This window comes from Podarcis erhardii, assembly GCF_964252035.2.
Source record: "Podarcis erhardii genome assembly, chromosome: 6".
Lineage (NCBI taxonomy): Eukaryota > Metazoa > Chordata > Lepidosauria > Squamata > Lacertidae > Podarcis > Podarcis erhardii.
In genome coordinates, this window is record NC_138510.1 from 71,228,699 (window position 1) to 71,255,028 (window position 26,330).

General features: G+C 42.4%; 1 protein-coding gene across 1 annotated transcript in view; it reads right to left on the minus strand.

The window, feature by feature from the left end:
• Nucleotides 1–685: 685 nt before the first annotated feature.
• The window catches only part of COL24A1 (collagen type XXIV alpha 1 chain), a 168,022-nt gene continuing 142,377 nt past the window's right edge, over nucleotides 686–26,330 (minus strand). Inside the window, exons 47-60 of the mRNA XM_081865636.1 lie at nucleotides 25,489–25,596; nucleotides 23,373–23,480; nucleotides 21,229–21,336; nucleotides 21,086–21,139; nucleotides 20,567–20,629; nucleotides 19,664–19,717; nucleotides 19,123–19,158; nucleotides 10,115–10,150; nucleotides 9,997–10,023; nucleotides 7,156–7,221; nucleotides 5,656–5,824; nucleotides 4,792–4,901; nucleotides 3,238–3,453; nucleotides 686–885 (exon numbers count right to left, since the gene is read on the minus strand). Coding sequence (XP_081721762.1) covers nucleotides 739–885; nucleotides 3,238–3,453; nucleotides 4,792–4,901; nucleotides 5,656–5,824; nucleotides 7,156–7,221; nucleotides 9,997–10,023; nucleotides 10,115–10,150; nucleotides 19,123–19,158; nucleotides 19,664–19,717; nucleotides 20,567–20,629; nucleotides 21,086–21,139; nucleotides 21,229–21,336; nucleotides 23,373–23,480; nucleotides 25,489–25,596 — 1,302 coding nt within the window. The 3' untranslated portion in view covers nucleotides 686–738. The remainder of the gene's footprint in view (nucleotides 886–3,237; nucleotides 3,454–4,791; nucleotides 4,902–5,655; nucleotides 5,825–7,155; nucleotides 7,222–9,996; nucleotides 10,024–10,114; nucleotides 10,151–19,122; nucleotides 19,159–19,663; nucleotides 19,718–20,566; nucleotides 20,630–21,085; nucleotides 21,140–21,228; nucleotides 21,337–23,372; nucleotides 23,481–25,488; nucleotides 25,597–26,330) is intronic.

The window sequence follows — 26,330 nt, forward strand, 5'->3', positions numbered from 1 at the left end:
TAAACATTTTAAACAAGGTTTTCACATAAATAATGTTTTCACTCATAATGAAGTATGTGACCAAATATTTTTTTAAAGACACAATTTTACAATGAATGCAACCAGCACATACAGTCTAAAAAAAAAAGTAATAAAAAAATGATCCAAATAATCTTGACCAAGGCCACAAAGACTTTTGAGTTGTACAGAGAGCACCAGGCAACACAAACAGGAAACACATAAGAGGTAGTGTATCATCTCTTAAGATGTCTGTGTCCACAAAGGACTGTAATACAACTTAAGTGTCTAAGGGAACCATTTGTTTTACGGTGGCATAACTCATTGTCATACAATTATAATACAAGCTATTGCACATTTGGGAGCGTTAGCCAGACTTGCTCCTAGTACTGCATGCCTCTATCTTTCCTTAAGGTGTCCCGGGACAATGCTGTTACGGAGGTTAAAAAACACTGGGTTTTCTGAAGAATTTCCAGATATATGTAGTGTTTTCAGTTCCAGCGAATAATATAAAAAGCACCAATGGAAAATTAAATACTTTATTAAGGTTGTCAAGGTCTCTCTCTTCTTCTTCTTTATTTAAGAGCAATATCTCCTTCTTAGGAGGAAGTCTTTTTCTTCCTGAGATTCGTTTAGAAAGCACCAATGTTTTTCTTTATATTTCTTCTGCAGTTTTTTTTTTTAAAAAAAAACCACTACTTGCAGCAATTCCATGTGAGAAACTCCACTCCATTCAGAAGTCTAGAGAAAACACACCGGGCCACTTTCTATGTAACGCTGTTGTCCTTGTTTGAGATGAGGAAATTTCTGCACTTGAACAACTGGAAGCTGAGTGGTGTCTTGAGTATGAAAAAGGAACTGGGTTTTGTGCCAGCTGCCATCTTGAATCTGCAATGCATATAACAAGAGTGTTAATTAACACACATTAACAATCAGCCCCTATGCTGTTTTTTTAATATTTTAATATTTTCTAGGCCTTTGAGAGAAAAACAATAACCAAGGACAATTATTTATTCATTACACTTGGTCTTGTATATTAATGTGTTCAGGATTTGGTACATTATTTTATGCCATGGGTAGACAAACTAAGGCCCGGGCGGCCGGATCTGGCCCAATCGCTTTCTAAATCCGGCCTGCGGATGGTTCGGGAATCAGAGTGTTTTTACATGAGTAGAATGTGTCCTTTTATTTTAAATGCACCTCTCGGTTATTTGTGGGGCCTGCCTGGTGTTTTTACATGAGTAGAATGTGTGCTTTTATTTAAAATGCATCTCTGGGTTATTTATGGGGCATAGGAATTCGTTCATTTCCCCCCCTCCAAAATACAGTCTGCCCCCCACAAGGTCTGAGGGACAGTGGACCGGCCCCCTGCTGAAAAAGTTTGCTGACCCCTGTTTTATGCTTTCTTAATGTGTGGAAAACAGCACCATGGGGATAATCCAGAAAGGATTTGGAAAGTGAGCTGATGTAGCTCCTTTTTGTGTAACGTGCTCAGTTCTAAAAACGCTCTTTAAAAAAAATGTTATAAATTAAAAGCTATATCTTAGTACACACTTAAGGATTGATAACGTTTGAATCAAAACCTTGTGCAATCTATATCTATACACACACACACACACACACACACACACACACACAACCCAGTGTATTGGGTTGAAGAGGGCTTTGGAAGTTTGCAATTTTTGTTTTTGCCCAATCACTCAAAGATGTGAGCACAGTGGAAGCCATTGAAAAGTGAAGTCCCTGCAGACAGGCATCTGTGAAATTCTGTAGGAATCTCTTTCCTGCAGAAAGAGATAAAGATCTCAGAGAATCTCACAGAAAAACTGCACTTTTCAGTAACTTCACAGCACTACCTTTATCACATATTATATTTCCAGCGTGCATTCACCACAGTTTCATAAAGAGCCAGTGTGTTTTAGTGGATAGTTTGGGGAACTGCAGAAATCTGTTTGCAGATTCCTTTGTGCTTACTAAATTTATTGACACTGGACTAACACATTATCATTCAGTCCCACCTCACAGGACTATTATGAGAATAAAATGGGATGCCCTTGTGTAGACTAACCTGAGCTGTTTGGTGGAAGGGTAGGATATAAATACAGTACATAATATGTTTAATAGCTGTGAGTGGAAAGAGCTAGAAAACTAACCAAATGGAAAATGCTGATTTGATAGCATTTTAGCACCTACTTTGCACAGCTTCCAGTTCTTTAAGGGCTTGTCATGCTGACATTTATTCTGCTCTTTGAGGTCAGGGAGAGCAAATGATGACAAGAACAGATCATGTGTAAATGGATACTTCTTGGCTTTCTCAAATAAAAAAACATGAAGTATTTGAATTGCAACAGCTTGTTCATAAACCAGAGGCAATTCAATAGTGATTGGGAGGGGAAAGGAGCTCTTTCAAGTTTTCATCAAATAGTCCGAAACATTCTGACTTTTTGAGTCTGTCATTCGTTTAGGACAGTGTTCCCCAAACTTGAGTCTCCCAACTGTTTTTGGAATACAATTCCCATCATCCCTAGCAAGCAGGACCAGTGGTCAAAGATGATGGGAATTGTAGTCCAAAAACAGCTGGAGACCCAAGTTTGGAAAGCTGATTTAGGACATGGGTGACCCATCTTTGGCATGGGTACCAGTAGTGCAGTGTTTCCCAACCTTGTGCCTCCAGCTGTTTTTGGACTACAGTTCCCATCATCCCTTGCCACTGGTCTTGCTAGTCAGGGATGATGGGAGTTGTAGTTCAAAAACAGCTGGAGGCACAAGGTTGGGAAACACTGCAGTAGTGCACAGAGGGATTTGTGACACTTGTGCACTGTTGCAGAAGGGCTCACGGCGTCCACATCCCTCTTTATCATCCTATGAAGCACTATTGCTTTCTCCAGAGTGGAGGCTTCTAAATACAGTTTGATAGAAATGTTGTAACCTCCCCAGTGAGTAATTAAGAACACCAAGGCTAACAACTCTGTGGTTAAATGGAGTCTGATGCTAAGTGGCGGGGAAAGAAAGCACTACAGCTGCTTGCAGCTTTTGGACAGAGGTACGTTTGGATTTTGCATGAGTGCTAGGTGTGTCTCTGTGTTGGTATCCTTAAGAAATAAGAATCACTTAAGTAAAATCTTAAATGTTAACAGTAGTGGGTAAAGTAAATGTCCACAATTTCAACTCTCATCTGTATTAATTCAAACTAAACACTACTTCCACTGCAAATTTTAACAATGCAAGCAGATGGCTTACCATGCATTCATCTAGAAGCACTTTTGGTTCAAGCGGAGCGTTTGCTTCAAACATTTGGCCATTCCATCCTTTGAAGCTGACGGAGGGCCTCTGAGCACGTAGGTCATTGGTTCCCCACACCGGGGTGTTTAGACAGTGGACTGTGATGGTATGGATTGCTTCTGAACTCAGTAAATGAAGGAAGTTCATCTGCACTTTTCCAGTGCCAAACTCCAACTGTTTTAACAAAAACACACATTAGTGCGGAAAGTCAGATTGCACTTTATAGCCACAAAAGCACAGTGATCCCATGCAATTTAGACATACCTTCACAAAGGCTTCATAAACATTTCTTTCCACTGGTATAACAAACTATTGACATTTAATCTGCTAATGTAAACTATTTAGACAAAACATGCATACCGCTCTCCACAGAAATATGTCCTCCTTACAGAAAACTTGCACTACATAAATATGAGTGGGAAGATGACAGTGTGCAGTTCATAATGTTAATGGGGGGAAAAGAAGACAACATTCTTTGAAGCAATGCCTGCTCTTCCATATGTCACTCCCATATGACACTTTGCTAGTGTTTTCCAATGTTTCTTCAGCTGTGTACAACATGGTCTTTTACATTAGTCTACATCCCAGGGTGTAACAGCATTTTAAGACACTCCTGTTCTTGTTTTTTTTTCAAATTTTCCATTAAAGCCACCAAATGTTCCAGAAGCCAGGGTACAGTGCCCCATCGAACAACAGAAATTACTGAGTGATAACTGTCATTTTATCAGTAAGAAAAGAGTTTTGTCTTCTGTGTAACTTGAGAACTCAAGTTACTGTGTAACTTGAGAACGACTGCTGGATATGACGGTGAGTGGAGCTTACTATCATGCAGTCACTCAGAAATACCTATTTTTTTTTCTTTTATTTTTGGACATCCAGCCTAAGGAACAAGCCCGTAATTGATGACTGAACTAACACTTCACTGCAGCTACGTATAACATTAGCCTAAGAGTTCGCTGCTGATTGCAAAGGTTACTCCCCGCCAACTTTTCCCTCCTCCCTTTGCTAGGGTTCTGAACCTGATTTATCTTGCAAACATGAGCCTGCAACCCTGCATGGAGAAAAGTAGCTGATTAAGCACACATTTCTCTTGCCCCTTCTCTGCTGCAAAGCACGCTCTTTGGGGGATGGGCTGTAGCTCAGTGGTACAGCATCTGCCTTGAATGCAGAAGAGCCCAAGTTCAATTCCTAGCATCTCTTGATAGGGGTGAGGGAGCCGTACTGCCTGAACCCCTGGAAAGCTGCCTGCCAGTGCAGACAATAACGATACTGAGCAAGCGGAACCAATGGTCTGACTCTGCACGGCAGCTTCCTATGTATATATTGCAAATATTCACTGGCCCTAATGTGGAGTTGAAGTTTACTGATTTTCAGAAAACTAATCTAGTGCTAACAAAGACTATCAGGGTATTTTCCTGTTCTTAGGCGCATACGGTGAGGTTACGTTTAAAAAAAGGCATAAGTGAAATCCAGAAGACTGTAATGTAGGTCTTTCAGAAGAGAACAACATACCTTGGTTACAGAGACAGGTGATAAGCATGTCTGGCCACCAGCGCTGAAGTTGCAGAAAACCTCAATGGCATCAGAAGGACATCCAATATTCGGATCAATCCAGTATTTTCCTATCAGTTGGGGAAGGCAGAAAAATTAGAAAAGAAAATAGAATTTTCCAGCCTTATGTTTCCAGTTTCCAAGATGGAGAGGGAGGGGGAAAAAAATAGATGCAAGTTTAGGCTCAAATATGTTCAACAGGGAAATCCAGAAGTGGGAAAAGGTGTAACAAAGTGTTTTACACTTTTTACTCCTTTTTAAAATTGGCTCCACAGTAACAACAGCCAAAGAGTTGTACAATCATCTTGTGAAAGCAGCGAGAGTTACTTTTCTTTTGGTGATATGTTTATGCTAGCCGAATCCTACAGCAGCGATAGGAGACTCAAGACTCAAGTAGTATGAGAGCCATGCTGCAGAGGCAGTGAAGAAGAAGAAGAAGAGGAGGAGGAGTTTGGATTTGATATTCAGCTTTATCACTACCCTAAGGAGTCTCAAAGCAGCTAAGATTCTCCTCCCCCCCCCAACAAACACTGTGAGGTGAGACTGAGAGACTTCAGAGAAGTATGACTAGCCGAAGGTCACCCAGCAGCTGCATGTGGAGCGGGGAATCAAACACAGTTCACCAGGTTATGAGTCCACCGCTCTTAACCACTACACCACACTGGCTCTCCAACCATACACACCATCCTACCTCAAACTGGCCAAAAATGCGCAGATAGCTGAATTAAACCCAAAACCAACTGCACTGTATATTGTGTACGGTTGCTACAGATATGATTAGGATTCATTTCAGAGCAATTAATAACAATGGGGGGGGGGACTTACCATCAGACACCTTACGTTCACAGTTAAGCAAATCCCTGCAGATACGTGCTGGGTTATCTCGAGTTCCCAGAGGGTTCTTAATACTGTGCAGTAAATTGCTAAGGTAATGTAATGTTTTGAATATCTCGGCACTGTGATCCAGTAATGTTACTTCAGTGTTTTGGTAGCTCTGCCAAGGGGGAAAAACAACAACAACAATTGACATTTTATGGCATCACCAAAAAAATGCCTTAGTACCAAGACACGGCCAAATGGCAAACTGGATCATAAAGCTGGATTTTCAGCTGAAAGGGCAACGTATTCACGAGAGATACTGAAAGTTACACTGAGGTAAAAGATACTTGATAAAGAGGGAATTTGATTTTTTAAGTGAAAGTGATTCATATATGCAGAAAATCTACACATGCTAACCCCCCCAAAATCTAAACAAGTATACCCCAATGACATTTTTGTCTTTGAAAGACAAAATAGCTAATCACTATTGTAAGGCAATGGCATGAGATCCTTCCCATACATAATGGCACATGGAAGGAAACAAGAGACTGGATGCTGCTGCTGCTGCTGCAGTAAATAGGAATTCTGCTTTCCCTTTCAAGGAAAAGAATAATGGTGGCGACGGAGAAAGTAGCCTAGTCAGAGTTCCCTGCTTTTAGCTAAGTTTTTAAGTAGTTTTTAAGTAGTTTTTAGCGTGTTACCGGCTGTTTTATCACCTCCGCGCTTCTCTTTGCCTTAGTCTCTAGCATTATTTATTTATTTTTTTTTTATCCTGCTATGGCTGTATGCTAATGCAATAAAGGTTTGATTGATTGATTGATTGATTGAATAACATTAATAATGCAGATTTGCATTCCTATCCTAGAGAGGGCAATAAGAATTGTGAAATGAAGAAGGGAAAGAAACCACCACATCTTCAAAGGTTAGATGGGTGCTTTGTCCCTTAAAGTAGGTTGAATTATAAAAAATCATCAAATGGCTCAGGAATGACACAGGCACAGGGGTTGAGATATTTCTGACAAGTTGGGAACTCTCTGCAGAAGAACATCATTTCAGCCCCCTACAACGATGACTGACCCCACAAGCACATTTATTACATAAACGGCAGCGACGAAACAAGTTCTGATGGAGTGGTAAGGTCCGAAGAAAAGCCATTAGTACAGTTTATAAATTACGCTTTGCGCTGTGTGCATATCTCAAGTTGCAGCCTCACAAAAAGCACAATACTTCATTCATATAATGTGTTTCCAATTAAGCAGACCACTATTGCATAACGTTCTCAGCATTTAGGCCAGAGGTCTCAAAGACTCAGCTGCAAAACTTATTCTCTATATCCTGCGGTGTTTATATGTACAGTTTCCCCCTCATTATTCCCGCCCCTGCCAAGTAGTATGGTATTTGTAAATGTGTGATGAATTAAATATTTGTGAAGACATACAGCTTATCAATGAAGCAACTTTTATAACATGTATACATGTGACAAGCTAAACATGCAAATATTTTTACCTCCATCTGTAATGCAGTATTGGAATCAATCAAGGCTTGAATAGCAACACTGATGTCAATCTGCTTCTGTATATAATCAAACATTTCAATATCAGCAGCACAACAAACAAACCATCAGAACATCAGAAATTAATTATGCACATTATTTGGCTCCTGCCACATAATTAAAATACTTATTGCCAAAGAGTATTAATATTGCTGTTGTTGTAAAAGGGATTAATATTATGACCGGAATGCAACTGAAATTAAAAAGATTTTGGAACGCAGGAATAAAGAAAACCAGAAAACCAGCAAATCCAGCATGCGGGGGGCCACTTTATCTAAATTATATAATTTGGTATTTGAACGATTGGTATTAATAATTGTATTGGAAACTGGTATTGTTATAATGAGGCTATTATTTGACTGTAATTGAAAACTACTTTAAAATATTATAAAAAAGAGATGGCTTTTTGGGGGGGGGGAGTGAGGAGAGAGTGCTAATTTTACTATAATCTTCCAGGCTTGCTTGCAATTCCTACAATTGCCATTTCTATGCTTCAAGGTAGTTTGTGCCTTGCAATGCAGGGAACTGCCATAAATCACACATTAAGGCTTGTGGTGAAGTTGTGACTGAGGACTGGTGGATACTGGTTAAAAAGAGCAAAACGTGGCAAAGAAGGGAGAAGGGTTTTTTAAAAGCATTAAATACTTTGGGTGGACACACTTCCGCAATACTCGGAGTAGATGCAATGGACTTAAGTCAGCCATGATCAACTTAAATCCATTAGCTTCAATGGATCTATCCTTAGCATGGCTTAGTCAGATATTGCCTTTTAGGAAGGATCCCTAGGAACAGCATGATGTGTAATATTTTATAAAGACTCAATATATTGCTTATACACACAACATGAACCAAGTGAAAGGCGAACCTTTCTAAGCCCTGATGTAGCTTGAGGCTGCAATCCTAAATGTAGCCCCATGAAAGTACTGCATTTTTTGCCCTATAGGGTGCACCGGGCCATAGGGCACACCTAGTTTTCAGGGGGGGAAGTCAAGGAAAAAAATATTATCCCCCCCCCCCGCAGCTCTGGGAGCAGCGGACAGGCTGCACGCAGCCTGTGCGCTACTCCAAGACCACCTCCCTGCTTTTGCTGGAGGTGACGGAATTTCCCCACCTCCCGCAAAAGCCCACAGGAGCCGCACGCGACTCCTGCGGGCTTTTCGACCAGGAGGGAGAAGGGACTGAAATGGCCAGTCAGTCCCTTGTCCCCCCTTGGGGAAAAGCCAGCAGAAGCCGTGCAGCCTTTAAAGAGCGTGCGGCTTCTGCTTGCTTTTGAGAGAGGTGGGAGAATTCCCCCATCTCCCACAAAAGCCCACAGGAGGGAGAAGGGACTGACTCAGGCCAGTCAGTCCCTTCTCCCTCCTTGGGGAAAAGCCCCCAAGAGCGGCACACTCTTTAAAGGCTGCGCGGCTCCTGCGGGCTTTTTAACCCAGCTTGTGGGGCTGGCGGTGGGGGGCAGAGCTGCTTTCCCCCACCGCCAGCCTCAAAGCGGGGTTGGGGAGCAGCGCTAAGGCGTCACGCACCTTCCAGCTGCCCCCCAAGCTTGTGGGGCTGGCGGTGGGGGGAAGCGCTGCTGGCGGTGGGGGGCAGCGCTGCTTTCCCCCACCGCCAGCCTCAAAGCGGGGTTGGGGAGCAGCGCTAAGGCGTCACGCACCTTCCAGCTGCCCCCCAAGCTTGTGGGGCTGGCGGTGGGGGGAAGCGCTGCTTTCCCCCACCGCCAGCCTCAAAGAGCAGACTCTTCTGGCTTCAGCGAAAGCAACGCGAAGCCTCCAGAGTGCAGGCTTCGGAGGCTTCGCGTTGCTATTGCTGAAGCCAAGGAGCCTGCATTCGCCCCAGAGGATGCCCCTGCATTCGCCCCTTCATTTTTGGAGGGGAAAAAGTGCGTCCTATAGAGCGAAACATACGGTAAACATGCCTAGGAGGAGAAAGGTAAAAAAAAGGTAAAGGACCCCTGGATGGTTAAGTCCAGTCAAAGGCGACTATGGGGTTGTGGTGCTCATCTCTGCTTTCAGGCCGAGGGAGCCAGCGTTTGTCCACAGACAGCTTTCCAGGTCATGTCGCCAGCATGGCTAAACCGCTTCTGGTGCAACAGAGCACCATGACGGAACCTGAGTGCACGGAAACGCCGTTTACCTTCCCACCACAGTGGTACCTATTTATCTACTCATACTGATGTGCTTTTGAACTGCTAGGTTGGCAGGAGCTGGGACAAAGCAACAGGCGCTCACTCTGTTGCGGGGATTTGAACCGCCAACTACACTGCATTGCCCCTGCTCAGTGGGCAGAGTCCTCCAGAATCTCCTCCTATTGAACCTCCTCCATTGAAAAGGATGGCGGCTGGGCATGGTTACTCTTGCCCACCTCCCATTCATTGTTCTTATTATTTATTAAATTTGTATACCGCCCTTCATCCGAAGATCATAAGTCAGTTTGCAACATAAAAATACAAAACCGAGAACACGAAATGCACCCCTCTCCCCCAGGGAAAGTTTGTCTGGCATTTTCAGTACCAGGCCTTTGGGTGATTAATATTCTACAGCCTTTTAAATGTGTTTGTGGGAGGGGGGGACTATTGTTTTGTTTTGTTTTTTAAAAAAACTATTTGTGTTTTATCTGTATTTTTATCTTGTCCAGCACCCTGAGATCTTTTAATGAACGATGGTATATAAATCTTACAGCAACAACAAACTAATACCACCACCCCTTCTTAATAGTGACTACAAAAGTTCTGGAGGATAGTGCCCCAACTCTTTTACAATTCAATGCTGAAACCATCATAGAAAACATATCCAACTTACTCTTGGACCAGGTGGCCCTGGTGGACCCTAAAATGTAGGAGAGAGGGGGACACCATATAAGAGTGGTTCATACAATTATGCAGTTATGCAAACTTTAAAATAATGTATATTCACTTACAGGTGGACCTGGATGGCCTCGTGATCCTTGAGGTCCCTGAGTAAAAAGAGATGATAAAAATGCATGAAATATAGTCTTTCTTTTTTTAAAAAAAGTAAAACAAATCTCTATACACCACCTTGGAATGAAAGGCAGTTTACAAAGAAGACTGACATGTTTAATGCATATATTAAACTAGCTGTAAAATGGACCAGGACGACAAAGGCTATTCTCTACTAGCTATGACCCACACAAAGATTTCTTAGTGCACTGTAGACCATTTGCCTGAGTTGCTGTGTACTTTTTAAAGCGAGTCTGTGTACTTTTAAAAAACTGAGTAAGCTTTCTGTCAAAGGTGTCAGCCCAATACGGCTCAATTACTGAAGTTCTCTGTTTATCCAGTCCTACCCCCTGTGAATACTGTGGGTGCATTAAGCATTTTAAAATGGTTTAATAAAGGATTTAAAGCACGTCACGAGCAAGCAATTCTGCGTATTTTTCGACTAGCCAACCCATTAGTCAAAAAAAATCATTTATTAAAATTTGTATTATTAATTTATTAGTCATGTATAATGTACACTGTGTTTGTTTTTCAGAAAATTAAATAAGCATGCCCTTTAGAGAAGCAACGCCTCCCCATATAATGTCTACATGCTGTGCCATGGGATGGGTTGAATCAATTGGTTTGGGTCCTAGCCTCCAGTGCAGGAGAAAACCAGCTTGCTCCATCTTCTCGGAGACAGATATTGGAAGATGGCTGTCATATCTCGCCTCACTCTCCTGTTTTCCAGGCCGTTGTTGTTTAGTCGTTTAGTCGTGTTCGACTCTTCGTGACCCCATGGACCAGAGCACGCCAGGCACTCCTGTCTTCTGCTGCCTCCCACAGTTTGGTCAAACTCATGTTGGTAGCTTTGAGAACACTGTCCAACCAGTTTTCCAAGCTGTTGCTGTTTAGTCGTTTAGTCGTGTCCGACTCTTCGTGACCCCATGGACCAGAGCACGCCAGGCACTCCTGTCTTCTACTGCCTCCCACAGTTTGGTCAAACTCATGTTCGTAGCTTTGAGAACACTGTCCAACCATCTCGTCCTCTGTCGTCCCCTTCTCCTTGTGCCCTCAATCTTTCCCAACATCAGGGTCTTTCCCAGGGAGTCTTCTCTTCTCATGAGGTGGCCAAAGAACTGGAGCCTCAGCTTCATGATCTGTCCTTCCAGTGAGCACTCAGGGCTGATTTCCTTAAGAATGGATACGTTTGATCATGGGACTCTCAAGAGTCTCCTCCAACACCAATTCAAAAGCATCAATTCTTCGGTGATCAACATTCTTTATGGTCCAGCTCCCAATTCCATACATCACTACTGGGAAAACCATGGCTTTAACTATACGGACCTTTGTTGGCAAGGTGATGTCTCTGCTTTCTAAGATGCTGTCTAGGTTTGCCATCGCCTTCTCCTAAGGAGCAGGCGTCTTTTAATTTTGTGACTGCTGTCACCATCTGCAGCGATCATGGAGCCCAAGAAAGTAAAATCTCTCACTGCCTCCATTTCTTCCCCTTCTATTTGCCAGGAGGTGATGGGCCCAGTGGCCATGATCTTCGTTTTTTTGATGTTGAGCTTCAGACCATATTTTGCGCTCTCCTCTTTCGCCCTCGTTAAAAGGTTCTTTAATTCCTCCTCACTTTCTGCCATCAAGGTTGTGTCATCTGCATATCTGAGATTGTTGATATTTCTTCTGGCAATCTTAATTCCGGCTTGGATTCATCCAGCCCAGCCTTTCGCATGATGAATTCTGCATAAAAGTTAAATAAGCAGGGAGACAATATACAGCCTTGACGTACTCCTTTTCCAATTTTGAACCAATCAGTTGTTCCATATCCAGTTCTAACTGGAGCTTCTTGTCCCATGTAGAGATTTCTCAGGAGACAGATGAGGTGATCAGGATGGACAGGATCAGAGGACAGGATCACACTTCAAAACGACCTTGACAGATTAGAGAACTGGGCCAAAACAAACAAGATGAATTTTAACAGGGAGAAATGTAAAGTATTGCACTTGGGCAAAAAAAATGAGAGGCACAAATACAAGATGGGTGACACCTGGCTTGAGAGCAGTACATGTGAAAAGGATCTAGGAGTCTTGGTTGACCACAAACTTGACATGAGCCAACAGTGTGATGCAGCAGCTAAAAAAGCCAATGCAATTCTGGGCTGCATCAATAGGAGTATTGCATCTAGATCAAGGGAAGTAATAGTGTCACTGTATTCTGCTCTGGTCAGACCTCACCTGGAGTACTGTGTCCAGTTCTGGGCACCACAGTTCAAGAAGGACACTGACAAACTGGAACGTGTCCAGAGGAGGGCAACCAAAATGGTCAAAGGCCTGGAAATGATGCCTTATGAGGAACGGCTAAGGGAGCTGGGCATGTTTAGCCTGGAGAAGAGGAGGTTAAGGGGTGATATGATAGCCATGTTCAAATATATAAAAGGATGTCACATAAAGGAGGGAGAAAGGTTGTTTTCTGCTGCTCCAGAGAAGCGGACACGGAGCAATGGTTCCAAACTACAAGAAAAAAGATTCCACCTAAACATAAGGAAGAACTTCCTGACAGTAAGAGCTGTTCGACAGTGAAATTTGCTGCCAAGGAGTGTGGTGGAGTCTCCTTCTTTGGAGGTCTTTAAGCAGAGGCTTGACAACCATATGTCAGGAGTGCTCTGATGGTGTTTCCTGCTTGGCAGGGGGTTGGACTCGATGGCCCTTGTGGTCTCTTCCAACTCTATGATTCTATGATTCTATGATCAGGCACTCCCATTTCTTTAAGAACTTGCCATAGTTTGCTGTAGTCGACACAGTCAAAGGCTTTTGCATAGTCAATGAAGCAGAAGTAGATGTCTTTCTGGAACTCTCTAGCTTTCTCCATAATCCAGCGCATGTTTGCAATTTGGTCTTTGGTTCCTCTGCCCCTTCGAAATCCAGCCTGCACTTCTGGGAGTTCTCGGTCCACATACTGCTTAAGCCTGCCTTGTAGAATTTCAAGCATAACCTTGTAGAATTTTAAGCATAATTTCCAAGCTAAACATACCCAATTCCTTCAACTGTTCCTCATAAGGTTGGTTTCCCAACCCTTGATCATCTTGGTCGCCCTCCTCTGCACACGTTCCAGCTTGTCAATATCCTTCTTAGACTGTGGTGCCCAGATTTGGACATAGTATTCCAAGTGTGGTCAGACCAACTCAGAATTGAGCAGGACTATGACTTCCCTTGTTTGGGACACTATATGTCTGTTGATGGAGCCTAGAATAGCATTAGTTGTTTTGTTTTTGCTGCTGTATCACACTGTTGGCTGATAAAACCATAGAATTGTAGAGTTGGAAGGGACCCCAAGAATCATCTAATTCAACCTTCTGCAATGCAGAAATATGCAGCTGTTCCATACCTGTCCCAAACCTGAAACCTTGGCGTAATCAGTACCACGCTCTAATGTTAAACTCGTGGTCCATATTAAGACCCTTAGATACTTTAGCTGAAATTCTTGCATAGCAGGGGGTTAAACTAGATGACTCTTGGGGTCCTTTCCAATTCTACAATTCTTTGATCCTTCCCCTCAAGTCTCCCCCTTTTCTCCTCCTCTTCTGTCAGTCTTATTTCTTCTGTTTATCTATCGCCTTCTCTGCTACAGCAGTTTCCCTTATCTGCTCTGCCTCCCTGTTTACGTCGCAGAAACCCAAAAATGATTGTCTGTATAAGCCTTGCAAGGCTTCAGAAGCCTCAGTGTCACTCTGCGGCCTCATTTCTGGTCTGTCCAACCCTATAATCGGGTAGGACCACCCAGGATGCAGCACGACAGTTGGCTGCAGTCTCTGTGCTCTCCAGACATAGATACAAACCATAAAACAAAAACCACAGAAAATATTTAATAAAATTAAAATAATAAAACCACAACACTACAAGTCAGTAGGTGGCAGCAATAGGGCCTTTCCTCTGGCCTTGCAAAGCCATTGAACTCAAGAGAAGAATAATTTTGCCATAGCTTTGCTTTGCAGGCTCTTCCACAGGTCCAGAACAGATAGGTATGTGACGCTGAGTATGTGCCATAAATTTAAAGAACATGGCTTTCCCCTAAAAAATCATGGGAATTGTAGCTTGTTAGGGGTGCTAGGAACTATAGCTCTGCAAGGGGGTTAACTATATTGCCCAAGATTCTTTGGAGGAAGTCAAAGATATGTTTTAAATGTATATTGTGTATGCAGCCTGACTTTCTGAGAAGAAGAGAGATAGGTTTGAGATATATTATACAGTGGTGCCTCGCAAGACGAAATTAATCCGTTCCGTGAGGCTCTTCGTATAGCGGTTTCTTCGTCTTGCGAAGCAAGCCCATTGACAGCTTAGCGGATTAGCGCTATTAGCGGTTTAGCGGCTTTTAGCGATCAGCTGTTAAGCGGCTTATCAGCGGATCAGCTGATAAGCGGCTTAGCGGCTTAGGAAAAGGGGGGGAAAAGGGAAAAAACCCCGCAGGAACTCGCAAGACATTTTCTTTCTTTTTTTTAATAATATTTATTAAAAATTTCCAATTATAACAATATAAAAAAACAAAACATCCAAATTTAAGATCTTATTTTCCATAACATCTTTCCAGGACTTCCCCTCCCCTCCCCCTCTTGTATTCCAATTCTTACAAATAAATTCAGCAATTTATTATCCCAAATTTTAACCTTATTTATCATTAGCCCAATTTAAAAATATTTTCCCATCTCCTAAGATCGACCTATTCCCTTCCGCGCGTTCCCCCCTTTAATATACATAATAGATTAAAATATAATAAAATAAAATATGATTTTGATTTTACAGCCTTTGGATTCCAAATCCCTCCCCCTTTTCCTGGTTGCGTTTCCCGTATTGATCAACATCTGATGTCTTCCTGGAGTTCCCACATTTATTTAAGCCATAGTCCTTTACCAGTCTTCTTTAATTTTAAATGTCCAATCTTGGAAGGAGTCTATCTCAAAAAGGCCCATTTTTTCCATCCAGATTTTTATATACTTGGGAGTAAAACTCCAATTTTATTTCTTAAACCTTTCAAATCTGGATTTCCCAAATGTTCCCACTTCCAACTTTGTCCAATTCTTATTATTCTTGTTGTTCTTGTTGGTCTCTCTCCTCTTTCTTTTCCTGTTTTCCTGCACAAATGTTCTAATTCCAAAAGCTTCTAAATTCCGCTGCAGAGGCTCTGTTATTCAGGAACGAAACATGATGCCAAGTCCCTTCCATTTTCAATAGATAAGTCTATTGTCTACTTTAGTGTGTAAACCTCTGTAGTCAAAATAATGTTCCATTTCTGCAGTTTCCCAGGAGATAAAAAGTTCTGTCAAATTCGATGCCAACAACTTGTAATATCCCTCGGCTCCTCTAGGTGGATTATAATAACTCAGTTCCCTTCCAGATCACGTCCACCAGTCAAAGTAACTTTATTATTCCTTGTTTTAAACATTTTGTATCCAATTTGTAGCAAATATAACCGGCAAAGTCCTCGTAACAAAGTTCTCATTATTGTTCTTCTGCTTTGACAGCTCTTTGACAGCTGTCAAACCCTCTCCTTGTCTTCTCCCGGCGCTCTCACTAAGACGCTCCCAGGTTCCGGGGGGGGGGGTGCTTTTTGACTAAATTCCACTTTTCTCCTCCAGCTCAATCTTATAATTTTCCATCGCGAAATTTCATAACTTTATCAAAATAAGGTTGCGCTCAATCTTAGATGTTAAGTCCTTTACTTTAGCTCCTCTACAACGGGGGGGGGGGGGCTGACTTCCTTTTTATACCTCCCCCGCTCGTTCCGAATTCTTTAAAAAATTTCTCGCCTTTTTAAATCCAAGTTCCGGTTACTCACGGGCTATGCTTTTAAGGCCAAAAAATTTCCAATGGAAGAAGTCAGCGCTCTCCGTCGAATGGCATGCGGCTTCGCTCGGCAGGGGAAGCGGAGGACTCAAAGCACCCCCCCCCTGTCACCCGTTCCGCAGCCTTTAAAAAGGCTCCTTCGCGGGTCGGGGGGGGGGCTCAAAAGGTGCCAGCCGAGTCACCATGTCCATGGGTTTTAGCGCCCATGGTTTTTAAGGGTCCCCGCGTCGCCGGCGCGGCAGGACCCAGCCCCTACCGAGCAGGCTCCCTCCGGAGCTCGGAGGGAGTCCACCATTCGGCGATGGCGCCAACCCGGAAGTGGAACTCGCAAGACATTTTCGTCTTGCGAAGCAAGCCCATAGGGAAATTTGTTTTGCGAAGCGCCTCCAAAACGTAAAACCCTTTCGTCTAGCGGGTTTTCCGTCTTGCGAGGCGTTCGTCTTGCGGGGCACCACTGTACCTCTTATAGAACTTTTGGGACCTCCATTATAGTTTGTTCCCCTCTTCCTTGTATCCAGCCTTTTCAGAATCAGTTACCATTAGTTACCACACTCTCCTTGTCAGTACTAATCTGGCAAAAAATATTGTTTCCAGGAAACACAGTATACTTTTGACTTCTTGTTTATTCATAGAAAAAGAAGGCTACCCATTTTTTATTTATTGTTTTTAATTGCTCTGCTCAGAAATCCTAATACTATTCCGTGTTAAAAGTAATCGGGCATCTAGGAAGGATGCCAACAGTTTTCTTTGCTTCAAAGGAATGTGTTCAGGCTCAGTACAGAGCTGAACGAAAATTATTTTATGTCTGTGAAAATACATGGAAATAGAACTTTCACCCTGGCTGTAAAGGCAAAGCTAATTGCTTTGTGCTGCCAACAGTCGCATTCCCCTTTTCTGACAAGTGGCTCATGCAATGAATTCGTGATGGAAGGAAATTGCTAATTGCCAGCGGTGCACAATTTCAAAGGCAAAAAGAGTACTTAAATGACACAGAGACGCCTATTTTCCACTGAAACGCCCTGGAAAGATCCATTAAAAGGAAGATGTGTTTATGTGACAGCAAAGTAGACTATCGGGGGGGGGGGGGTAATAAGAGGAGGAGGAGGAGCATCTTCGGACACTGAACATCCATAAAAATATCAAGAACACAGAAGAATTTACTTCTGGTAACCACGCATGGAACATGTCTGCTGCCGAAAACGCAAACAATAACGATCACAGAAACCAGTGATTGTTTTGAAGGTTAGCCACGAACTTGAAAGTTATTAGGACCAGACTACTGCGGGTTTTTATATGGGAAAAACATTGGGATGTACCATGGTTCCAAAAGGTCTCTGATAATTGCTTTGCTCTCAAGTAAGATTGAGCTGCAAGGATTTGGCGTTGAAGATGACATTTCTGAGAAAGGAAAAAGTCTGTACTCTCTGGCCTATGTTGCTCCATCCCTTAGTACTAAAACAAATCTCAATAAGGTCACTTTACCAGGGTTGGCCCAAGACATTTTGCTGTTCTAGTCATCTATGCTATGATCCGAGAGAAGTGTCTTAAGACCCCTGAACAAATCTTGAATTTCACGGGTTGCTTTTAAAGTTCGGCTGGTCCTGATCTTCACTCCAGTCACTGCAGTGACAACAGAGTTCATGATTAGTCCGAGTGCTGCTAGCTGCTGGACTTAGCTACTATTGAAATACTTTATTGTCACTTGTAGAACTTGTATAGTGAGATTACACAAGTACCCCCCACTCAGCTCTCTTAGTCTTAATTCCTCTCATTTACTGACGCACACCCACCAAACCCAAAAGTCAGTTGCCCTGTTGTTATCTTTTCATTCAGCAGCCTAACAGCCCACGGATAGAAGCTGTTCTTTACCCTGTTGGTGCGACTAATCATGCTTCTATATCTTCTGCCTGAGGGCAGGAGATCAAGAAAGTGCCGGCCAGGGTGTGAATCGTCCCTGGTAATTTTCCTCACTCTCCTGAGGCAACGTTCTTCCGCTATTTCATCCAGCGGATTCACAGGAACAGCCCATAATATCTTGTGCTGTATTCACCACCATCTGTAGGCACTTCCTATCAGATGATGTCAAACCAGTGTACCACACCGTGATGCAGTATGAAAGGACACTTTCTATTGTTCACCGATAGAAGGAGATCATCAAATGTTGATTGGCATCGTTCTTCTGCAATACTCTGAGGAGATGGAGTCTCTGTTGGGCTTTCTTAACCGCCCAGGTTTTATTTATTTTCCAAGTAAGGTCTTCACTGAGATAAACTACTAGGAATTTAAAGGAAGAGACTCTCTCCACACAGCCCTCTCCAATGTACAGTGGGGCTAGTTCTCCTCTCTTCCTCTGGAAGTCCAACACCATCTCCTTTGTCTTGCTGATATTAAGGTGCAAGTTGTTCCCTAGGCACAATGTAGATATTTTTTGGACATCCTCTGTATACGCTGATTCGTCTCCACCTGTTATTAAACCCATTATGGTGGTGTCATCTGCAAACTTAATAATTGCAGTAGACGGGTCAGATGATACACAATCGTATGTATACAATGAATACAGGTAGGGAACGTATTAACATATTCTGTGAACGTATTAACAAGCGTCACCTAAAGACGCTCTGAACAAAAAGCCCATATTACTACACTGCAGCTGCAAGCATAACTAATATTTCTGGTGACATTCTACAATTCTTGGCTACGCAGAGGCACATCTATCTACCACTTGCACTTCTGTCCCCAGAAGCTATGTAATCATGATGTTGCAGGAAGCACTGTAGGTGAGTGGTAGAGTATATCCTTTGCATGCAAACCCCCCAGGTTCAATTCCTGGCATCCAGGTAAGAGCCCTGCCTAAAACCCTAGAAAGCTGTGGATGATCAGTGTGGAGAATACTGAACCAGACAGGCTAGAGAACTGACTCACTGTAAGTGCATAGATTTCTTTCACCTGAGCAGCTGGAAAGATGCAAATAAACACAGCCCACAACTTCTTGAAAACAAGGAATTAGTAAGGAAGTTATGATCTCTCCCCTCAACTTGGTACTTTTGCAGGATGTGGGTGGAGCAGAAATCACCCCAAACATGCCGTGTCCCATATATTGTGCATCCTACCCTATTTTTAACATTACAAACTTTATTTTCACGTACCATTTCGCCTCTGGACCCCTTTTCACCCCTGGGTCCCTGAAATTAAAAGAAATACATGTCATCTTAAAAAACCCCAAATACAGTGAATTATAGTCACTCCAGAAACCATTTATTTCAATGTGTTTTACACTGTGAACAAACCATTCATTTCTACAGAACAGGAGGATATCTAACTTTACTTCATTTATGCATAACATTTGTGCAGATATATTGGAATGGCTCAATACCACCTGAACTAACCGAGCAGCTATACTTACGGATTATAGCAGCCCTTGCCAACCTGGTGCGCCCTCCAGATGTTTTGGACTACAACTCCCATCATCCCTTGCTATTGCCCATTTAGGCTGGGGCTGATGGATGTCCAGAGGACATCAGGTTGGCAAAATTTGGATTATTAAGGGAAATCAGTGCTCTCGTGTTCTTGTCTACAAAACAAGTCTTTTATCTTGCATGCATGTTACAATGCAAAAGAGTTCTCTTGTTCAAAGTGTGGAAACCTTCATACTATGAAAAGCAATGCTGGGAAAGACCAAGCACTTACAGGTTTGCCTGCTGGACCTATGATGCCTTCATTACCAACAGGGCCAATGTTTCCCTAAAAACAAAATGCAAAATTTTTTTCGGAGCAATAAATTAACGACAGTACTGTGCTGTGTGACATTTGACTATTTAAAGAACATACAATTCTGTGCCCGGTGAAAATTAAACAATAGTGAAATGATATGAGATGAAATTCATGTTCAAAGAAGGCCAGCTCTGTTTCTGGATATAAGAAGGGCAAATAGACAAGTTTGCATCCCTTTCATTTGCACACCAAATCTATTGTATTTCTGAACATGCATTTATGAACACCTGAATACTGAAAGGAACTTGACCTCTGCTGTTTATCTAAGAGCCCTATCTATATGTGACGTAATTTTCAGCTTAAAAGACAAACAATACCATTACTTGTAGTAAGTAATAAGAGAAATTGATCCTTAACTGGTATGCTTGTGCAGATTGCACAGTGATCTATTCGGCAAGTTTTGAAATGTTATGGCTAGTTAATTGCTGGGGATTGTGTGGGGGAACAGGATTATCTATGGTTAATGCTTCAATGGTGCTGATTAATTCATTAAATCTTGCAGAAAAGCAAATTTTGCCTCCATGGTGATTAGAATTAAAGTATATAACTGGCAATGTGCTGCCCTCCCTTGGTAACCCCCAAATTTTCTGTCAGAAGCAGGTCACCTGACCTTGCCTCAACCAGGGTCAACCAAGGTGTAAGTACAACTCTCACAAATTCTGCTCTGGGTCACCTGTCCTCAAATTCAGTTGTTCCTACTTATCTGCTGGCATAGGAGGAAAGTGGTCTGAGTTTTCACTATAAACCCATGGGAACTGCAGAGGTGTCAGTTAGATTGTACAGTGAACAGTAAGTTTATTAACAGACAGAATCACTTACTATTTGTCCTACCGGGCCTTTAGGTCCCAAAATTCCAATTAAACCAAGGTCACCTTCGGGACCCTAAAAAATGAAAAGTAAAAGCTTAGTCATAGTACATCTGATACACTTTTTAAAAAAAGCATTTGTCTAAAAAAAAGAGAAAAAGCTAAAGTAAATGAAAGTGAAACTAATATAAAATATGAAATGTTATGTACTGCAATATTCTTCTTTAGATCTCTGATACAGTGAAAAAGCCTCAACAGAAAATGCACTTCCAGTCAAATTACTGTAGCTGTATCATAAAGTGAAATATCCTTTGCTCTCCAATCTCAGGGCAATTAAGAAGTGCTCGCTGAAGATCTTTCACGAACGACAGATGTCTTACAGTTCAGCTTTTAAAAAGGACATGATCCAGCCACACAAAGTTTAAGAACGTGTTAGTTCCATTTGCTCCAATGGGAGAGTCAAGGACATGCTTAACTATTTCCCATTTAATGGGATGTAAATATGCTTAGCTTTGGGACTGGGTTCACATACCTTGGGACCTGGGAATCCCTGAAATCCCATCAAACCATGATCTCCAGATTGTCCCTGGAATATGAGCAGATAGGAAGATTAAGATATGAAACTGCACCTGAATGGTACTAAAAACTGTTTTACATACAACAGGCGGTACATACAGCATGACCCTTGAGGCCAGGATCTCCCGGGGGGCCTTGATCGCCTTGGGTCCCAGGATGACCTCTTTTACCTTGCTTTCCTGGATGACCCCGAAGCCCTTGTTCACCCTGCAACAAGAGGGAAAGTACACACTCATTATTATTCTTATACAGGAGAAGCATACAGTGCCTTGGAATTTCTTCATGAAGAAACCATAGATAATGATTGCTGATGCAGAATTCACCCTGATTCTTTTTTTTAAAAAAATGTATTTCTAGTAAAGATTTTCTTGATTTACAAAGGTATGTGCAATGTCTCTCTCTCATATTTATTCCACGTAACACTTTTTTAAAAAAACAAACAAACCCCAAATCAGTTTCATTTGTTGAGACATTAGGAAGAATAGGGGGAAAGAGGTGCAGGGCGGGAGAGGTGAGTGGGGGGTGGGGTCGGGTGGTGATGCTTCTATTTTACTTAATATATGTGAGGTTTTGTGTTAGCGTCGCTTGTGCGGGTTCTCTGCTGTTCACTTGTGTTCCTTTGGTGGTGAGAGAGGTTGGGGTTGGCCTAGGGTGTGGCTGTTCATTTGTGGATGACTGTGGTGATCTTTGTTTTCATGTGTGAGTGTGTGTTTTGGATCAGGTTAGCCATATTGATTTGTATGCTGTTGGTGGATTATTGTCATTGTCTTGTTGGGCTGTGTATGTGATAAAGGGGAGCCATACCAGGGTGAAGGCATCTTCTTCTATTTGTCCCTGTGTCAGTTTCAGTTTATTGGTTAATTTTTCTAGTAAGGCTGTTTCCCATACTATTTGGTACCATTGGTCCATGCTTACTCCTGACAGGAATTCACCCTGATTCTGAGGTTCAGCGATTAAAGGATTATTTCAAAACTGTGCTTCGGATTTGAATACGTTATCAGCTTATCAGCCTGATCTTGGCAATGGTGGCGGGCAACTGTTGTTGCTTGTGTGATGTCATTAATTTTGGCCCCTCGTTTTCTGTTGGTGAATTTTGAAAAAAAGCAAAAAACTATCAGCTAATTTGGACTGAATGGTGAGACTTCTTGCATTGTGTGTTCATAGAAGCAAAGCCAACGCTGCTGAAATAAAATAACAACTCCTTGTTTCAAACCTGGAGGAAGAACACCCTAATACCCAGTCCACCAGGCATGTAAACTCAGTAGGAATATTCCTTTCCACCAACCCCAGCTTGATCTTGACTGCTGGAGGGGGTTGGGATGTGGTGGAATCGACATGCCTCTGGCCTGGGGAACTGGGTGGGCTTCACTGCTGCAGAAACCCTTATTATGCCCAGCCAGATGGGAAACAAACACTGTTGGGTCTTCTGCCACTGATGGAAGCCAGCAAAGAATCCTGATATGCGGCGTTTCAGGGTGGGGAGCAGTGGTGCCATTCAGTCCAAAGAATCCAAAGTTCCATGGATCCCCTAAGCAGGGAGTTAGGGTTACTCTGCTGTTTTAATGTGCACCCAGCTGGCAATATTAGCAACCAATAAACTGACAACCCCACATTCCTCCACAGTATTAACAAATGCAATTATAATGACAGTTATAATTACCCCCTCCCCTCTCCCAGTAGTTCACTTTAAGTTTGATTCACTTATCATAAAAACAGAAAGCAGTCCCTTTCAAGGCAATTAGTACAAACTAATTGGCCTTCCCTTTGGTACAGAGAGCAGGCTGTGCCAATCTTTCTTTCCAAACCGCTGGGAAATTAAATGCTCCCCCCCCCTTTTTTTTTTACCCTTTCAAAAAGCCTTGTCTTGCTCCTGAAGTAAATTCAGAGAGATAGCTCAGTTTGCACTGGAGCAGAAGAAATGTCTGTACCGCTCCTAGACTAATTAGGGCTTTCAGATTTCACAGGTCGCCCTTGTGATCCTATAAAATACTAGTGTGAACTGCAAAAGTTTGTAAAGAGCCTAAAAATAAATAAATGGGAAGCCCTATAAGAAAAACCCTTTTGTTTTAAGGCAACTTACATACATGCATTTTCAGAGAGGGAAGGAGCATACTTCCACAATACCAGGTGCATAAGCTTTGGTAGAAGCTGCAGTTCTGCCTTTGATATTACTTCCGAATGAGTGGGCAGAAAGATTTCAAACACAGTGCCAGCCGGCTTGAGAAGCTCCCCATTCGAAGTACCTTTAGTCCTGGTGGTCCAGTGTTTCCTGGCATACCTGGTAACCCCTTTGGTCCCTGAGTTCCAGGATATCCTGCCAGTCCAGCTAGTCCCACGCTTCCTCTGTTACCCTTGACAAGCAAGTTATACATAGTCACATCAACCACTGGTTCCATATTTTTTGAGCAATATGCCAAACACATGCTTTTGTTTCTTCAAAGTAGCCATGCTTGATACACACACCTTCATACATTTATCTGCATGCACACTCTTACACAACATCAGTACAATGATGGCATCCTATAAATTGTTATCTAAATAATTATGGTATTATTATTATTATTATTATTATTATTATTATTATTATACCCTGCCCATCTTGCTGGGTTTCTCCAGCCACTCTGGGCAGCTCCCAACAGAATATTAAAAACATAATAAAACATCAAACATTAAAAACTTCCCTAAACAGGGGTGCCTTCAGGTGTCTTCTAAAAGTCAGATAGTTGTTTATTTCTTTTACACCTAATGGGAGGGCATTCCACAGGTTGGGCGCCACTACCAAGAAGGCCCTCTGCCTGGTTCCCTGTAACCTCACTTCTCGCAGGGAGGATACCACCAGAAGGCCCCCGGAGCTGGGCCTCAGTGTCCGGGCTAAACAATGGGGGTGGAGATGCTCCTTCAGTACCAACACTTTGAATTGTGCTCGGAAACGGGATTAAATGATGGTGATATTAACAATACTATTTAAAAATGAGGACATGCTGTCTATTGAAAAACATTGTTACTTAGAAATTGACTTTTAGCATTTCATAAATAAGCACTAAGTTCGCAACCCCCAATGACTTAGATAAATAAGGCCCTAAATCAAAGCAGACTAGGGTGATCGGGTGTAAAACTGGCCAGGGTTCCTGCATACATAGAAAGTGGTGTTTCAGCAGTTGTATTCCACCCTGGTAACTCTGCTGATGAAAAGTGGGTTGTAAATATGCAGGAATATGCAGCTGTCCCGTACGGGGATTAAACCTGCAACCCTGACATTATCAGCACCATGCTCTAACCAGCTGAGCTATCCAGGTGTTGTGAAGCTACAGAAGCTCTGTGTGGTTTGCACCTAAAACAGACTGGGGCTCCTGGAACTGATTTGCTATTGCAGAAAAAAAGCCACTAAGGTTGTGCAGAAAGGTGGCCGAATCTGATCAATATGTTCCCATTGCAGGATGTCAGATGCTTCTGCATAATAAAATAAAATATAATATAATAATAAATTATTATTTATACCCCGCCCATCTGGCTGGGTTTCCCCAGCCACTCTGGGCAGCTTCCAACAGAATATTGAAATACAATAACCTATTAAACATTAAAAGCTTCCCTGTATACCTGAAGGAACGTCTCCACCCCCATCGTTCAGCCTGGACACTGAGGTCCAGCTCCGAGGGCCTTCTGGTGGTTCCCTCACTGCGAGAAGTGAGGTTACAGGGAACCAGGCAGAGGGCCTTCTCGGTAGTGGCACCCGCCCTTCAGATGTGAAGGAAATAAGTAGCTATCTCATCTTTAAAAGACATCTGAAGGCAACCCTGTTTAGGGAAGTTTTTAATATTTAATGATGTATTGTTTTTAACACTCGATTAGAAGTCGCCCAGAGTGGCTGGGGAAACTCAGCCAAATGGGCGGGGTATAAATAAATTACTATTATTATTATTAACAAGGCTGCCTTCAGATGTCTTCTAAAAGTCTGGTAGTTGTTTTTCTCTTTGACATCTGGTGGGAGGGCATTCCACAGGGAAGGCGCCACTACTGAGAAGGCCCTCTGCCTAGTTCCCTGTAACTTGGCTTCTCGCAGCGAGGGAACCGCCAGAAGGCCCTCGGTGCTGGACCTCAGTGTCCGGGCAGAACAACGGAGGTGGAGACATAGTTGGCCCTACACTACAATGGCATGGAACAAGAACCATACTGGCAAACAAATGATGTAGCTACTTCTCAAACAAGTGCTGCTGGCCCTCAGGGAGAGGTGGCAATAGGGCAAGAGGAAATTATGGAATTTCCTTCTTCTATATGGTTCTTGCTTACAGGTATTTATGATGCACTGAGAATATTTAAAGACTTTTTCATGTGGAAAACAACCATGCAAGTACTACTCACAGGAAGGCCCTGTTGTCCAGGTAAGCCAGCCTTTCCAGGATTCCCAAGAATGCCCTCTGGTCCAGGATAGCCTTGTACGCCCTTCTGACCCAAAGGACCAGGTATACCCTGAAATAAATTTGAGATGTATTAGGACAACCCTGAAGAGCACACTATTTGCAACTAAGCTATGCTAAACATGATTTTACACAATTAAAAAAAGTACAGTTATATACCTTGAGAAAGTTACTTAAGTCTAAGAGCAGACAACTTTTAATTTGTTTTTAGATATTCTTTCTCTCTGAATGGAGACACTTTATATTCTGGATTTTCCTTCTTTTGTTTTAGGGAAATGATACTGGCTAATGCCTTTTTTTTTTTAATCAGTAGGACTGCTAAAGTACAACACCTAGCAACATAAACTACAACCACTCTTTCCGTCCAGGCCATTCAGCTTCTGTAGCAGAAGAACAAACATGTTGTACACAACTATGCAACTATGGAAAAAAATCAGAAAAGAGGAAATATCTATATTAGAGGACTTTCCGGGGGGGGGGGGATACTTGAAAATATGCCAGTGAGATCCCCCCCTGCCCCACGCCCATATTGTGGGTTTCATTACAAATTACCATTGAAATCGTAGGGCTTCCTTTTGTATCTAAGAACAGGTTCATGCTTTAAAGCACTGTGTCCAAGCATGCTAAAAAAAAATTAGGCCCTAGTGTTTTCCCTTTATAGTGTTTATATAAAGGTGAAATATACACATGGTACAATTTAAACCAGTTTTTCTACTTTGCATGTTAGTGAATATAATTCCATCTGATTAGTTGTTTTTCATCACTACATGTCACTGCTTTCTTCTT